Source organism: Mustelus asterias, unplaced genomic scaffold (genome assembly GCF_964213995.1).
Source record: "Mustelus asterias unplaced genomic scaffold, sMusAst1.hap1.1 HAP1_SCAFFOLD_285, whole genome shotgun sequence".
NCBI lineage: Eukaryota > Metazoa > Chordata > Chondrichthyes > Carcharhiniformes > Triakidae > Mustelus > Mustelus asterias.
In genome coordinates, this window is record NW_027590250.1 from 336,582 (window position 1) to 354,488 (window position 17,907).

The window sequence follows — 17,907 nt, forward strand, 5'->3', positions numbered from 1 at the left end:
AGAAACCCTCCGACCCTCCCCATTGACCAACTGTGAGAATGAACAAAATGCAGTCCTGGATGTAATTGAGAGCAGAAACAATAACAGCAGAATCCAACCCCTGTGAACTTGTTGGTGCCTCAGCAGCCGTGATGAAATTCTGAACACTTTTTATACACTGAGCAGGTGGACAGTTTCTCCCCAGTGTAACTTCACTGATGTCTCTCAACAGGTGGGGTAACTGAGTGAATTCCTTCCCACACTGAGAGCAGGTGAATGGTCTCTCCCCATGTGAATTCGCTGGTGTCTCTGCAGGTTGGATAACTGACTGAAACCCTTCCCACACTGAGAGCAGGTAAATGGCCTCTCCCCAGTGTGAACTCGCTGGTGTCTCCGCAGGTGGGATGACTGAGTGAATCTCTTCCCACACTGTGAGCAGGTGAACGGCCTCTCTCCAGTGTGAATGTGCTGGTGTTTCTGCTGGGTGGATAAGTGACTGAAACCCTTCCCACACTGAGAGCAGGTAAATGGCCTCTCCCCAGTGTGAACTCGCTGGTGTGTCCGCAGCTCGGATGACCGAGTGAATCTCTTCCCACACTGAGAGCAGGTGAATGGCCTCTCCCCAGTGTGAACTCGCTGGTGTGTCCGCAGGTCGGATGACCGAGTGAATCCCTTCCCACACTGAGAGCAGGTGAATGGCCTCTCCCCGGTGTGAACGTGCTGATGTGTCCGCAGGTCGGATGACCGAGTGAATCTCTTCCCACAACGAGAGCAGATGAATGGCCTCTCCCCAGTGTGAATTTGCATGTGTGTCCATAGATTGGATAACTGGTTGAATCCCTTCCTACACCGAGAGCAGATAAACAGCCTCTCCCCAGTGTGAATTCGCTGGTGTCTCTGCAAAGTGGATAACACAGTGAATCCCTTTCCACACTGAGAGCAGGTGAACGGTCTCTCTCCGGTGTGAACTCGCTTGTGTGACTGCAGGCTGGGCAACAGAGCGAATCCCTCCCCACACTGAGAGCAGATGAATGGCCTCTCCCCAGTGTGGCTGCGCCGATGAGCATCCAGCAGAGAGGGGGCTCTGTATCTCTTTCCACAGTCTGCACATTTCCATGGTTTCTCCATGGTGCAGGTGTCCTTGCCTCTCCCTTGGGTGGCCAATCAGTTGAAGCCTTGTCCACACACAGAACACGGGTACAGTCTCTCCCTGCTGTGAATGGTGTGATATTTATTCAGGCTGTGTAACTGGTTAAAGCTCTTTAGTCAGTGCACTGGAACACTCTCACTCGGGTGTGGCAGGGTGTTGCTGCTTTTCCACTCACTGATGGCCGAAGTATTTTCAAATCGAAGTGGAAGGTTCAATCTGAAGCTCAGTGGCCAACTTCCGCATTGAGACGTCACAATAGAGCGCTGCCTGAATCAGCCAATAGGAATTACTCGGCTCCGCAGTGACGTGTCGGGGTTCCATGGCGCAGGCCCGGCTCGCGGACCCGGGAGCCCCGCCCCCGCCCATTGTTCCCCTCCCCCTGAACCTCCTCCAGCCACGGTTTCCAGGCAACCGGCTGGCGGCTCCGGCCAGAGCGAGAAGCCGCTCGGTGAGCTCCCCCTCCCCCCTCTCTCTCCTGCGGCTCCAAAAAGAGATCGAGAGCGACCGCTGGCGGCAGCCGCACTGCGCCTGCTCCGGACAGCTCAGCTCAGCAGCGCTCTCTGCGCCTGCTCCGGACAGCTGGGCTCAGCAGCGCTCTCTGCACCTGCTCCGGACAGCTGGGCTCAGCGCTCTCTGCGCCTGCGCGCTGGGCTGCCAGCTGAGGGAGTGGGGAAGGGGACTTTGCAAAATCTCTTCCCATCATTTTCTTCCAAGTCCCGCAGTTTGATTTGAAACAGAACAGCTTCTGTTTGTAGCTTCACCACAGACTCCAACTTCACACACAGACTCAAACTTCACACACAGACTCAAACTTCACCACAGACTCAAACTTCACACACAGACTCAAACTTCACCACAGACTCAAACTTCGCCACAGACTCAAACTTCACACACAGACTCAAACTTCACACACAGACTCAAACTTCACCACAGACTCAAACTTCACACACAGACTCAAACTTCACACACAGACTCAAACTTCACCACAGACTCAAACTTCACCACAGACTCAAACTTCACCACAGACTCAAACTTCACACACAGACTCAAACTTCACACACAGACTCAAACTTCACACACAGACTCCAACTTCATCCTCTGGACAACATCTGTGAGGAAAACACTTTCTTTCTCCCCCTGGGAAATACAGAGACAGAGAAATTCTCTGGAACTGGAATTAGAGCCAAATATACTGAGGGGGAAATGTTTGTGATTTTGTGGAACCTGTTTTTATTGTCTGAGCTTTTTAAAGTGTAATTTATCCTGTCTATTCAAATAGTGTTTCTTAATGCATGATCAGTGATGTTAATTTTAGATTAATTTTTAAAGTAAATTTTTTAAAAAATGAAACATTGTCTTTCAGTTTATTCCATTGGGATTTGTGGGAATGTGTTTATTATAAGGTGATCATGAGGATCGTAACAACATTGATATGTCTGGTGTTGGTGCATATGATGTAGAGATGCCGGTGTTGGACTGGGGTAAACACAGTAAGAAGTCTCACAACACCTGGTTAAAGTCCAACAGGTTTATTTGGAATCACGAGCTTTCAGCGTGCTGCTCCTTCTCACCTGATGAAGGGGCAGTGCTCTGAAAGCTTGTGATTCCTAATAAACCTGTTGGACTTTAACCTGGTGTTGTGATACTTCTTACTATATGGTGCATATTAGGTATATTATTTATGGATTTGTATTACAGTTGATGTTGTTTAATTCCAGAATAGTATTGTAACTACACTGTATATTTTCCAGTCAAAGAGTCAGCAGAGCACAAGATAAATCAATTCAGCAGCTTGAGTCCGTGCCAAGTCTCTGTCGGGGAATCCACTCAGTGCCATTTTTCCTCGATATCCCTGTTCCCCAGTACGTTTAATTCCTTCAAGTGCCCGACCAATTTTATTTTGAAATCACTGGTCGTCTCCACTTCCACCACTCTCATCATCAGTGAGTTCCAGAACATGATTGCTTGCTCCCCAAGTCAAGTTCTTCCGCACCCATCTGTATCTCTAATCATGTAATAGAGTTCTGAATATTGCATACATTTTTAGTTCACGAAATATGCAATTTTTTTATATGCTTAGACACAAGCCCGTGTGAAGATTTCAGGAATATGTGTCCTGTACATGAAACAGTCAGCACGGATCTGTCGATTAGGATGAATCAGCACCCTCAGGACAATGTCTATTTCAGGTCCAGCAAAGTGAGAATGGAGGGAGAGTGTTTGGGATGGAGATTTACACATTTTCAAGAATGAGAGGAAAGAATGATCCACAGAAACTAGAATTGTCTGTTCTGAGTTTTTATCCTGTACTGACAGCATTGATTTTTGTGAATTTCTTTCACAGGCTATTAGAAGGGGAGAATTTACAGACACAAATCTCAACAAACATGACGTTAGGATCTAACAGAGTCACCCAATTATTCAGGATCTGAATACCATCGGCATTTGAAACTAGAATGGGAAATGTTTGTCTGTCCCTTCAAACTGTTTAAACATCAGTGTGACTGGAAAATCACTGAGACACATTCACTCGAGTGAGAGTATTCCAGTGAACTGACTGTGGAAAGAGCTTTAACCAGTTACACAGCCTGGAAAAGATCGAAGGATTCACAGTGAGGAGAGACCATGTATGTGTTAACTGTGGGGTCAAACCTTCATCTGAACCTGGAGATGTACAAAGACACTCAGACCATAGAAATGTAGGCACTGTGGGAAGGGATTCAATTGCCCCTCGAAGCTGGAAACCCTTTGATGCAGCCACACTGTGGAGACACCGTTCACCTGCTCTGAGTTTGGAAGGGGATTTCGTGATTCATCCACCCTGAGGAATCACCAGCGACTTCACATCAAGGAGAGGCCATTCACCTGCTCTGAGTGTGGGAAGAAATTCAGCGATTCGTCTGCCCTGCTGACACACCAGCGGGTTCACAATGGGGAGAGACCATTCACCTGTTGTGTGTGTGGAAAGGGATTCACTCAGTCATCTACCCTGCAGAACCACCAGCGATTTCACACGGGTGAGGGACTGTTCCCCTGCTCAGAGCGTGGGAAGGGATTCACTCACTCATCCCTCCCGCTGTCAAACCAACGCATTCACACTGGGCCGAGGCCATTTATCTGCTCCGAGTGTGGGAAGGGATTCACTCAATTATCTAGTCTGCTGAGACACAAAGGATTACACACTGGGGAAAGGCCATTCATCTGATGTGTGTGTGGGAAGTGACTCAGTGAATCATCCAGTCTGCTGGAATACTGAGGCACCTCCCCCAATAAGAAACCTGTTAAATGCTCCGACTGTGGGAGCTGCTTTAAAACCTGAGCCTGCCTCAGGGTCGACCAGCGCATTCACACTGAGGAGACCCCGTTCAGGCACTCTCACTGCAAAGAGGTTCAAAACATCATCTGACCTACTGAAACATCAGGGAATTCACACTGGGGAGAGACCCTGATAATTCCCACTCACTTTCAGCGATTTCTCATAAAACCTACCAGATTGGAAGCTTCTGCCTGAAATTTTATTTTCCCTTCGTTTCCAAACTGAGACCATTCACCTGCTCAGTGTGTGGGAAAGGATTCACTTGTTCACCCAAACTGCTGACATACCGTGGCAGTCACACCGATTAGTGATCTTTTGGATGCTCTGACTGTGGCTGTTAATTATATCAATAAGTTAAGGTTAAGTTTATTCAGATGGAGGGCACTGATTAGATAGTTATAATGAGCAGGTAAAAAGTGGGACTCACTAATATAGCTTGGAGTCAGAGTTGAACCTGTAATGTTTGATTCTGTGAACAAATCTGTCCCAAATAAAGATTGACTCCACCCCAAGGCTGTCAGGATTATAACAAGGTAACAGAAAATGCTTGTCTAATGGTGAAGGTTGGAAACTAAAAGAAAGTATATTTCAGACGGAAGCTTCCAATCCCAGCAGCTTTTGTGAGAAATGACTGAAAGGCAGTGGGAATTGTCAGGGTCTGATTACCTGCTGATGCTCTCGGAGTCTGAACCATACAACCAGTGGAAGAATGAAGTGGCGATGTGGACACGGGTTACATCCCGATCAAGGAGGAAACAAGATCTGGCCTTGGCACTGTCACTTCCTAACACAAGGAAAATCAGCAACAAAGCATTTTCTGATCAGCCAAACTGCAAGTTGATAACTGCACTGGCACGGATGATTCATGTAAAGAATTCACTTCAGGTGGTTGGAGGGTAGAATCCCTGTCAATTGGTCTATGGGAGAAATCCCCAATTCCCCTCTGTGCCGGGCGATCACCCTCCTGCTTTAAAGGGATACAATTAGTTCCATTTTCAGTCATCAATTATCTGATTGTTCCATGAAAAGAATTGCTCAAAGCAACAAATTATTGGAGATACCAGAAGAGGGTTTCTTCATGTGTAACATTTGGGTTGAAGAAGAAAAACCATCTTTTTCTTCAATTTGTTTTGAAACACTGTTTGTGTGAATTTTTGCGATCCCGGTCAGGACTGTTAACGTTTGCAGAGAAATTCGAACACCCAGTGATTAACTGAAAGAATTACATCACAAGATTCCACATTTTTAAACAAAAACAAACTTTACTGTATGTTTAAATAAAATTTAAAAAGACAACACTACAAATTGAATACTACACTCAATAAAGATTTATGATATAAACCGAGTTCTATTTTTTTACTTCACCCCAAGAGTTTCTTTATACTTAATGATAGCTTGAAGTTTCATTCACTTCTGGTCCTAGGACCATCCCAAAGGTATGTCAAAGCTCTCCACAATTCACTTTAATTCTCCCCAGTACACCAGATATTCTCCCCAGGCAGCGGGCGATCGAGGAGGCCGTCCATCCTGACTGTCTGCCCCTCTACTGCGGGTACATTCACAGCCAGGTGTCCCTGGAGAGGGAGCATGCGGTGTCCACGGGCGCGGTTGATGCCTTCCGTGCCCGCTGGGCACCGCAGGGGTTGGGGTGCGTTATCGACCCTGATAATCACATTTTAATTTGATGTTTTTAAGTTTCCTTTGTACTTTGATTTTTGTTCGGGCTGTTCCCCCTCCTTTTGGGGAGCTGCCCCTTTTACTTTGTCCTGACTTAATTTGAGTTTGTTTATTCGGTTTGACCTAAAAAGAGGCCAAGAGTTTATGGGAGTCCATCCATTATCTTTTCACTAAACAAGCCTCCAATTTTCCTTTAAGCTCTCAAACTGTGGACTCCTCAGTCTAAACATGGGCTTCACTGCATTCTTGCTGAGGCATTTAAATGTTGGAAACACCCCTGGTTTCCAACGGTCCTCTAGGCTTCTAGTCCCACAGCTGGTTCACAGCTCCTGGTCCCAGAACTGGTGGCTTCCAAGCTGACTGCAGACTGTCCGCTGGAACCAGGTCATTGATTGGAAAGGACTCAAAGGTTCCGGGGAAAAGGCAGGAGAATGGGATTGAGATTTATCAGTCATGATCGAATGACACAGCAGATTCGATGAGCCAAATAGCCTAATTCTGCTCCTATATCTTATGGTCTAATTCTAACCAAGACTCCACCCTGAATCACATATCCCCATGGTAACAGAGACCAGGTGGAATATCTGACAGATATTTAGCTTCAAAACTAAACCTTTTTTCCTGAGGTTTGCATGAAGAATTAACCTAACAAAAACAGTACAATAATTGTCAGACCCAATGTCTCCAGCTAAAAGATCCAGCTGACTTTTTACAGTTCTTACTTCTCGAGTTTTGACTTCTTAAACCAACATGGGCCATGCTTTGTGACTGCGAATTCCCTGAGGGTGTTTTTGTCAGATTCTCAACCCAGGTTTTCCATTTTTTAAAAGCAATTCTTGCAACTAATTCTTATTTCTAAAACATAGGAATTATGAAATTAGATTTTTGTAACAAAAACAGGAAGAAATGAAAATGTATCACCTTCATAATATCCCATTTAGAATATTACAATGTACAACATGCTGTATATCTTAACAACAGCCATGATCTTATTGAATGGTGGAGCAGGCTCGAAGGGCCACATGGCCTCCTCCTGTTCCTAAATCCACTGTTTTCCTGTGTTGATCTATCTTATAACCTGCAATAGACACAATAATCCCTCCATTGTCTACTTCACATTCACAAGTCCAGCTTGGTAACAGCACACTGCTGGGTTCCATGTCCAGGAATCTCAGTCCACTGAAGATGGAAATTACTGCTTGCAGTCTTTTCTGAAAGTTTTCTTCTTACAATAATTATAATCCAAAGTTCCTCCTGCAAAAGGAGAGTCTTCATTGCTGTTCATTTGTGAATTTTCAAGTTCTATTTTGAAAACAGTCTGTACAGAGTTCACATTTTGAAATTTATTTTCTTCCATGTTTGTAGTTCCTCCATTGTTTAAATCCAGAGAGAATATTCCACTCAATTCCACATTGAAACTGTTTTCTTCTTGCTCAGTTATAGCTGATTCCTTTATTGTCCAGGACAATATATTCACAATATCTTTAAAACAGAAATTAAACATTCCCATTTGATTTTAGACAGGAACATATTCTGTTCATTTGTTCTTTATTGTCAATGTCAGGCTGGTGTTGTTCTCCTTGGAGCAAAGGAGGTTGAGGGGAGATTTGATAGAGGTGGACAAGATTCTGACAGGTTTAGATAAGGTGGACAAAGAAAAGCTGTTCCCATTAGCTGAAGGGACAAGGACGAGGGGGACACAGATTTCTTGTTTCGGGTCAGAGATGCAAGCGGGGAGGGGAGATGTGAGGAAGAATATTCTGATGCAGCGAATGGTAATGACCTGAAACTCGCTGCCTACGAGGGTGGAGGAAGTGGAGACAATAAACAATTACAAAGGAAATTGGATGGGCATTTGGGATGTTCCAAACAGAACGAAGAACAAAGAAAATTTTGTTTTCTCAAAGAAAACAAAAAAAAAACAAAAAAAAGAACAAAGAAAATCCATCAAGACATCATTTGACTGAGTTTGGCAGAAAGGGACCGACGCAGGGTTACATAGAACATAGAACATAGAAAGCCACAGCACAAACAGGCCCTTCGGCCCACAAGTTGCGCCGATCACATCCCCACCTCTAGGCCTATCTATAGCCCTCAATCCCATTAAATCCCATGTACTCATCCAGAAGTCTCTTAAAAGACCCCAACGAGTTTGCCTCCACCACCACCGACGTCAGCCGATTCCACTCACCCACCACCCTCTGAGTGAAAAACTTACCCCTGACATCTCCTCTGTACCTACCCCCCAGCACCTTAAACCTGTGTCCTCTCGTAGCAACCATTTCAGCCCTTGGAAATAGCCTCTGAGAGTCTACCCTATCCAGACCTCTCAACATCTTGTAAACCTCTATCAGGTCACCTCTCATCCTTCGTCTCTCCAGGGAGAAGAGACCAAGCTCCCTCAACCTATCCTCATAAGGCATGCCCCCCAATCCAGGCAACATCCTTGTAAATCTCCTCTGCACCCTTTCAATGGCTTCAACATCTTTCCTGTAATGAGGTGACCAGAACTGCGCGCAGTACTCCAAGTGGGGTCTAACCAGGGTCCTATAAAGCTGCAGCATTATCTCCCGACTCCTAAACTCAATCCCTCGATTAATGAAGGCCAGTACGCCGTACGCCTTCTTGACCGCATCCTCCACCTGTGAGGCCGATTTAAGAGTCCTATGGACCCGGACCCCAAGGTCCTTCTGATCCTCTACACTGCTAAGAATGGTACCCTTCATTTTATACTGCTGCTTCATCCCATTGGTTCTGCCAAAATGGATCACCACACACTTATCCGGGTTGAAGTCCATCTGCCACTTCTCCGCCCAGTCTTGCATTCTATCTATGTCTCGCTGCAACTTCTGACATCCCTCCAAACTATCCACAACACCACCTACCTTGGTGTCGTCAGCAAACTTACCAACCCATCCCTCCACTTCCTCATCCAGGACATTTATGAAAATGACAAACAGCAAGGGTCCCAGAACAGATCCCTGGGGCACTCCACTGGTCACTGACCTCCATGCAGAGAAAGACCCCTCCACAGCCACTCTCTGCCTTCTGCAGGCAAGCCAGTTCTGGATCCACAAGGCAACAGCCCCTTGGATCCCATGCCCTCTCACTTTCTCAAGAAGTCTTGCATGGGGGACCTTATCGAACGCCTTGCTGAAGTCCATATAGACCACATCCACCGCTCTTCCTTCGTCAATGTGTTTGGTCACATTTTCAAAGAACTCAACCAGGCTCGTAAGGCACGACCTGCCCTTGACAAAGCCGTGCTGACTACTTTTGATCATACTAAACTTCTCTAGATGATCATAAATCCTGTCTCTCAGGATCCTCTCCATCAACTTACCAACCACTGAGGTTAGACTCACGGGTCGGTAATTTCCCGGGCTGTCCCTGTTCCCTTTCTTGAATATAGGGACCACATCTGCAATCCTCCAATCCTCCGGAACCTCTCCTGTCTCCATCGACGATGCAAAGATCATCGCCAAAGGCTCCGCAATCTCCTCCCTCGCCTCCCACAGTAACCTGGGGTACATCCCATCCGGTCCCGGCGACTTACCAACCTTGATGCCATTCAATAGTTCCAACACATCCTCTTTCTTTATGTCCACATGCTCGATCCTTTCTGTCCACCGCAAACCAGCAGTACAACCACCCAGATCCCTTTCCACCGTGAATACCGAGGTAAAGTATTCATTAAGCAGCTCCGCCATTTCTAACGGTTCCGCACAAACCTTTCCCCCTTCACCTTTTAAGGGTTGGAGTCGGTGGGATTCGGGGGGGAACTCTCCACCGGTTGGGGATATACCAGGTACAGACGAGGATGGCTGTGGTTGTTGGAGGTCAGTCATCACTGCAAGGGTCACTGCAGGGTTCATCTAAAACTCTGCTGGCCATGTTTAAACTCACATTAAGTGTTGTTCCACTATCACCCTTGTGCACGATGATCCACCCAGTAAAGCAACAACTTAATATTAAAATTCTCATCCTTGGTTTCAAATCACTCCATGACCTTGCCTGTCCCAATATCTATAATCTCCTATAAGCCCCACAACCCTCAATATATTACACTGCTCTAATTCTGGTCTTTAGTTTGTCCCTGACCTTGCTTCACCAGTGCAAGCTCTACCTTCAGTTGCTTAGGCTCCAACCTCTGGAATACCATCCCTACACGTCTCCAACTCTCCACCTCGCTTAACTCATTTAACACACCCCTTAAAATCTACCACTTTGACCAAACTTTTGGTCATCTAACCTAATATCTTCTTTGTGGCTCAATATCATACTTTATTTTACAATGCTCCTTGGATGTTTTATTATTTCAAGGCGCGATATAAATATATTTTGTTGTTCCTCATGTCTCCTGGGCCTCATCATTTTCAGCTGCTTCATTAATTACCGTCTCCCCACCGTAGGGTCGGAAACGGGGATGTTCACTGATGATTGCAGTGTATATTACCATTCACAACTCTGAATACTGAAGCTGCCCGCATGCAGCGCAGGACCAGGACAACATTCAGGTTAGAGCTGATTGTCAATTCATACTGACACCACATAATTATCAGGAAATATCTATTTCCAGCAAGAAAATCTAACCATCTTCCCTTGATATTCAATGGCATTACCATCAGTGAATGTCCCACCAGCAATAACTTTGGGGTTACCATTGACCAGTCATTTAAATACTGTGGTTACAAGAGCAGATCAGAGGTTGGGAGTTTTGTGGCAGGTTGCTCACTTCATGACTCCCCAAAGGCTTGCCATGATTCACAAGGTATAAATCAGGAGTAAGGTGGAATATTCCCTACCTGGATGAGTGTATCTGCAACAATTTTGTAGATCCTATCCAGGACAAAGTAGCCCGCCTGATCAGCATCTCAAATACCACCTTAAACATTCACTCTCCACCATTAGCCCACAATGGTGGCAGTGCATCCCACATATTAGATGCACTGCAAGAAATCACCAAGGCTGTTTTCACAGCATGTTTGAAGTCGGAAAATATACCTCTATAGGCTGGTATGAGTCAAAATACAGTCATGCTTTATTCTCATAAGCTTATGGGAGAACTTGACCCCTTGAAAGCGGAAGCCAAAGTTCTCTCTGAACACAAGAAGCATGGATATTTATACATCAGGGTTCCCAATACAAGTCATGAAGCAAAGTCCAGTTAACAGTCCTTGATCATAAATTATAGTTCCTTTAACAGCTTCTGATAGTCTCTGGATCATGGTTAGAGACCATCTGGTATCCTTGGGTCATAAAGCACAATTCTCCTGGTAGTCGAAGCCAAGGTGTCACCCCTGGTCCCCTGCTCTTCCCGCAGCGTTTCCTTTGAAGTGACTGAGTGACTGAGTGCAACTGTCCCAGTGGGAGTCCTCCTTCAAATGGCCATTCTCACACTCTACCATTTGCTTCCTTTGTTTAAATCATACACAAGCCTACGAGAAAGAAAGACTTATCCCCTAACATCTATATTTAACTGTCTGTTTTATCAGAATGATATAAACAAGCGAGGGAACCATGAACAAATAGCTTATACTAAAAGTAAAAGCTGAAAGACATGAACAAATGGCTTATATTACTACCAGGAGCAATATAAACAAAAAGGAGGCTCGCCACAAGGAAGGGCTATGTTTGTGATACATTCCAGGTACAAAGTTCAACCTTTTAGGCACAAAATACATTGAGTACAAAAAACATTAACCCTTTCCCTTCTTCAATGTTCCAAACCCTAACTTCTACCACTTGAAAAACAAGTGCAGCCAGCGTATGGGAATGCCACCATCTGTAAATTGTACTCCACATCACATACCATTCTGACTTGAAAATCAATCACCATTCCTTCTCTGTCACTGCATCAAATTCCGGGAACTCCCTAACAGCGTTGTGGGTATACCTACACCAGATGGATTGCAGCAATTCAAGAAAGTGGCTCATTTTCTTTCCAAGAGCAATCAGTGATGCGCAATGAATGTTGGCCTTGCCAGTCACATTCACATCCCCTGAAAGAATAAAACAAAATCCTCATCCCTGGTATCATTCTCAGCCATGAGTACTGCAGTTATCAATGAACAGCTCCGCTTTCGACTTTATGATGGGGGGAGGGTCATTGGTGGAGCAATGTCAAGACACATCTTAAAGTCACTATCGTATCTGCTTCCACTACCTTCCCCGGCAACGAGTTCCAGGCACCCACCACCCTCAGTGTAAAAAACCTGCCTCGTACATCTCCTTTAAACCTTGCCCCTCACACCTTAAACCTATGCCCCTGGTAATTGACTCTTCCACCCTGGGAAAAAGCTTCTGATTATCCACTCTGTCCATGCCCCTCATAATCTTGTAGACTTCTATCAGGTTGCCCTCCTCAACCTCCGTTGTTCCAGTGAGAACAAACCACGTTTCTCCAACTTCTCCTCATAGCTAATGCCCTCCACACCAGGCAACATCCTGGTAAATATTTTCTGTACCCTCTCCAAAGCCTCCACATCCTTCTGGTAGTGTGGTGACCAGAATTGAACACTAGATTCCAAGTGCGGTTTAACTCAGGTTCTATAAAGCTGCAACATGACTTGCCAATTTTTAAACTCAATGCCCCGGCCGATGAAGGCAAGCATGCCGTATGCCTTCTTGACTATCTTCCCCACCTGCATTGCCACTTTCAATGACCTGTGTACCTGTACACCCAGATCCCTCTGCCTATCAATACTCTGAAGGGTTCTGCCATTTACTGTATATTTCCCATCTGTATTAGACCTTCCAAAATGCATTACCTCACATTTATCCAGATTAAACTTCATCTGCCATCTCTTCGCCCAAGTCTCCAACTGATCTATATCCTGCTGTATCCTCTGCCGGTCCCCATCGCTATCCGCAATTCCACCAACCTTTGTGCCGTCCACAAACTTACCAATCAAACCAGTTACATTTTCCTCCAAATCATTTATATATATTACAAACATCAAAAGTCCCAGCACTGATCGCTGAGGAATGTCACTTGTCACAGCCCTCCATTCAGAAATGTACCTTTGCACTGCCAACCTCTGTTTTCTTCTGACTAAATATCTCGAAACTTCCTCACACCCTGTCACTCTGTGATCCTTGTGACATTTGAAACCAGGTATTCACAAAAAGACTCAAAGAGCATCAGCCCACTGGAGGCTGAGACCAGCCAGTCCAGCACAAAGAAACCCTCTGACCCTTCCCATTGACCAACTGTGAGAATGAACAAAATACAGTCCTGGATGCAACTGAGAGCAGAAACAATAACAGCAGAATCCTACCCCGGGAATCACTCGTGAACTTGTTGATGTCTCAGCAGCTGGGATGAAACTCTGAATCCCTTCCCACACTGAGAGCAGGTGAACGGCCTCTCCCCAGTGTGAACTCGCTGGTGTATCCTCAGGTGGGATGACCGAATGAATCCCTTCCCACACTGAGAGCAGGTGAACGGTCTCTCCCCAGTGTGAACTCGCTGGTGTCTCTGCAGGTGGGATGATCGAGTGAATCCCTCCCCACATTGAGAGCAGGTAAATGGTCTCTCCCCAGTGTGAACTCGCTGGTGTGACTGCAGGTTGGATGACCAAGTGAATCCCTCCCCACACTGAGAGCAGGTGAATGGCCTCTCCCCAGTGTGAACTCGCTGGTGTGTCTGCAGGCTGGATAACTGAGTGAATCCCTTCCCACACTGAGAGCAGATGAACGGCCTCTCCCCAGTGTGAACTCGCTGGTGTCTCTGCAGGCTGGATAACTCAATGAATCCCTTCCCACACTGAGAGCAGGTGAACGGCCTCTCCCCAGTGTGAACTCGCTGGTGTGTCTGCAGACTGGATAACTGAGTGAATCCCTTCCCACACTGAGAGCAGGTGAATGGCCTCTCCCCAGTGTGAACTCGCTGGTGTGTCCGCAGGTGGGATAACCGAGTAAATCCCTTCCCACACTGAGAGCAGGTGAATGGCCTCTCCCCAGTGTGAACTCGCTGGTGTGTCCGTAAGCTGGATAACTGATTAAATCCCTTCTCACACTGAGAGCAGGTGAATGGCCTCTCCCCAGTGTGGCTGCGCCGATGAACTTCCAGCTCTGATGGGGCTCTGTATCCCTTCCCACAGTCCACACATTTCCATGGTTTCTCCATGATGCAGGTGTCCTTGCCTCTCTCTTGGGTGGACAATTAGTTGAAACTTCGTCCACACACAGAACAAGATTACAGTCTCGACCCGCTGTGAATGGTGTGATATTTATTCAGACTGTGTAACTGGTTAAAGCTCTTTAGTCAGTGCATTGGAACACTCTCACTCGAGTGTGGCAGAGTGTTGATGCTTTTTCACTCACACTGACATTTCAAATCTTTTCAAATCGACAGACTGGACAATCATTTCTCCTCCTGGATTCAAAGTTCGATGATATTGAGGTCCCAAGGGATATGACTCTGTCACGTCTAGACGTGATGTTTGAGATTTCAGCCTGTGATTCCTCTTTCAAGATCCTGTAAAATGAGTTTCCAAAAGTCATCAGTGTCAGTGCAGGATAGAAATTCAGAACAGACAATTTCTATGGAACATTCTTTCCTCTCTCATTCCCCAAAAGCTGTAAATCTCCATCCCACACACTCTCTCCCCATTCTCAGCAGGTCTGGCAGCATCTGTATGGAGAGAAAAGAACTGATGTTTCAGAGCTTTGACAAAGGGTCATCTAGACAAGAAACATCAGCTCTTTTCTCTCCTTACAGATGCTGCCAGACCTGCTGAGATTTTCCAGCATTTTCCCTCCTGGTTTCAGATTCCAGCATCCGCAGTAATTTGCTTTTATAAGGCTGCAGATACCTCTGCCCAAGTAACATGCGTGTGCCCAAGACATCACCACTTGTTTCCCTTATTTCTTTAGCACCCATGGTGCTCTCCGCAGTAAACACAGAGAAGTATTCATTAAAAATCTCACCCATCTCCTGTGGCTCCACACACAGATGGCCATACTGATTTTTAAGGGGATCTATTCTCTCTCTAGCCACCCTTTTACTCTTAATATAGCGATAGAACCTCTTGGAATTTTCTTTAATCTTACCTGCCAGATCCATATCAGACCCTCTTTTTGTCCTCCTGATCTCCCTCTTCAGTATTTTCTTACACTTTTTATAGTCAGAGTGATTCATTTGTCCCCGATTGTCTAAACCCAATGTATGCTTCCTTCTTTTACCTGACCAGAGCCTCAATGTCCCTTGTCTGCCAGAGATCCCTAAATTTACCATTCTTTCCCTGCATCGTAACAGGAATATACTGTCCCTGGACTATTGATGTCACACTTTTAAAACCTCCCATTTGCCAGTCATTTCTTTCCCTTCAACAAACTCACCTAATCGACATCTGCTAGATCCTGCCTAATGCCCACAAAAGTGACCCTGCTCCAGTTTAGGGCCTTGACCTGTGGACCTGTCCTATCTTTTTCCAGAACGATTTTGAAACTATTGGTGCTCCCAATAGTGCTCCCTGACTGACACTTCAGTCACTTGCTCCACCTCATTTCTTAACTGTCTAATAGAAAGTGAGTCCAGGAATTGATAATGAAAAATAAGGAGCTGGGAGATGAATTGAACAAGTATTTTGCCTCGGTGTTCACAATAGAGATACAGTTAAAACTCAGAAACAGCTGGAAATCAGAAAACAGAAGTGTGGGATGAACTCTGAAAAAGCACAATTCCCAGGGAAGTGGTCCTCAGCAAACTGTTGGAGCTGTGGGCTGATGAGTCCTCGGGTCCTGCTGGGCTCCATTCTCGGGTCCTGCTGGGCTTCATTCTCGGGTCCTGCTGGGCTTCATTCTCGGGTCTGAACAGAGGGAGATAGTTGATGATGTTCAATTTTCTAAACCGTCCGTCGCCATTACCCGCACTGCGCATGCTTCAGGTCCCGCCCCTCATTCACTCCGATTGGTTGGAGGACCAGCCGCTCCCGCTCGGTCCTCCAGCCCCGCCCCATCTTCCTACTCATCCCAGGACACTAAGGGGCAATTTAGCATAGCCAATGCACCTAACTGGCATATCTTTGGACGATGGGAGGAAACCGGAGCATCTGGAGAAAACCCACACAGACATGGGGAGAACGGGCAGACTCCACACAGACAGTGACCCAAGTTGGGAATCGAACCCAGGTCCCTGGAGCTGCGAGGCAGCAGTGCTAACCACTGTGCTGCCTACATTGCTGATGAGAATTTTAATTTACTGACTTAGGAATTAATTCTCGGGAATAGTCATTCTGAAAATGACCATTAAAATGTGTTTAATTTACCCCACTTTGCCAGATTTCAGTTTGCATTTCAAAATTGAATTGAGAATGTCTGGGAGCAAATGGTAAAATGAGGTTTGAGACACCAGCTGCAATTATTTTCTGTGACTGATGATACCTTTGTGCCTGTGCAGGAGGTAATTCCCCTGCTGTTGTGGCACAAATAAAATGGAGCTTTTCCAAGGAACGGGCCCATGTTAATGGTCATCGTGGTGTTTCATTGGTGAGCAGAGCACATGTGCCCATTGTGGTAACAACAGAGTCAGTGGGGCTGCACGTCCCCTGACTTGGAAGTAAAATAATTGACTCCTTGATTGTACTCTCAATCTGCACATGGCCTGCAGGACTGAATCCAGCTGGAGGGAGAGGGAGCTGGGCTCAGAGTGGAGATGGGGCAATGATTTTGATTTCAGCTCAGGGACAAGAGAGAGTGTGTGGGATGGGGATTACAGCTCAAGATAAATGAGACAGAGAAATGTTTCGTGGAAACTGAAATTGTCTGTTCTGAAGCAGTTTTTTAAAACTCTTTGTGCAGGGAACTAGAAGAGGAAGATTCACAGACAGGAAACTCAAACTAAACTTCACATCAAAGTCTGACAGAGCCATTCGATTCATCATGACCTAAATATGATTGCTTTTGACAGTGGAGGGATAGTTTGTTCCCTGTTTTTTCAGTGGAAGAAAATTTCAAAATTCAATGTGACAGAAAAAGAACTGAGACACACACATACACCCAAGTGAGAGTGCTCCAGTGAACTGACTGTGGATAGAGCTTTAACCAGTTACATAGCCTGAAAAACATCACACCATGGTCTGTATGTGGATGAGGCTTCAACTAATCATCCAACCTGGAGAGACAGAAGGATACCAGCACCATGGACAAACCGTGGAAATGTGAGGATTGTGGTAAAGGATTCAGTTATCCATCCTGGTTGGAAACCCATCGACACGGTCGCATTGGGGCTGGGAAAATGGAGAAACCATGGAAATGTGATGATTGTGATAAAGGATTCAATTATCTGTACTTGCTGGAAAACCATAGACACAGTCACACTGGAGAGAGGCCATTCATCTGTTCTGTGTGTGGGAAAGGATTCACTACCTCATCCCACCTGCTGTTACACCAGCGAACTCACACTGAGGAGAGGCCGTTCAGCTGCTCCACCTGTGGAAAGGGGTTCTCACGTTCATCCAACCTCAGTGCACATCAGCGAGTTCACACTGGGGAGAGATTGTTCACCTGCTCCTTGTGTGGGAAGGATTTTGCTGGGCCATCCAGTCTTTGGACACAACAGCGAATTCACACAGGATTTATATAATATATATAAATGATTTGGAGGAAAATGTAACTGGATTGATAGGTAAGTTTGCGGACGACACAAAGGTTGGTGGATTTGCGGATAGTGATGAGGACCATCAGAGGATACAGCAGGATATAGACCAGTTGGAGACTTGGGTGGAGAGATGGCAGATGGAGTTTAATCCGGACAAATGTGAGGTAATGCAGTTTGGAA

General features: G+C 45.8%; 1 protein-coding gene across 1 annotated transcript in view; it reads right to left on the minus strand.

Moving 5' to 3' along the window:
• Window positions 1–204: 204 nt before the first annotated feature.
• The window catches only part of LOC144486080 (uncharacterized), a 40,496-nt gene continuing 22,793 nt past the window's right edge, over window positions 205–17,907 (minus strand). Inside the window, exons 3-5 of the mRNA XM_078204193.1 lie at window positions 15,743–15,750; window positions 13,453–14,189; window positions 205–735 (exon numbers count right to left, since the gene is read on the minus strand). Of these exons, the coding sequence (XP_078060319.1) occupies window positions 205–735; window positions 13,453–14,189; window positions 15,743–15,750 (1,276 nt within the window). The remainder of the gene's footprint in view (window positions 736–13,452; window positions 14,190–15,742; window positions 15,751–17,907) is intronic.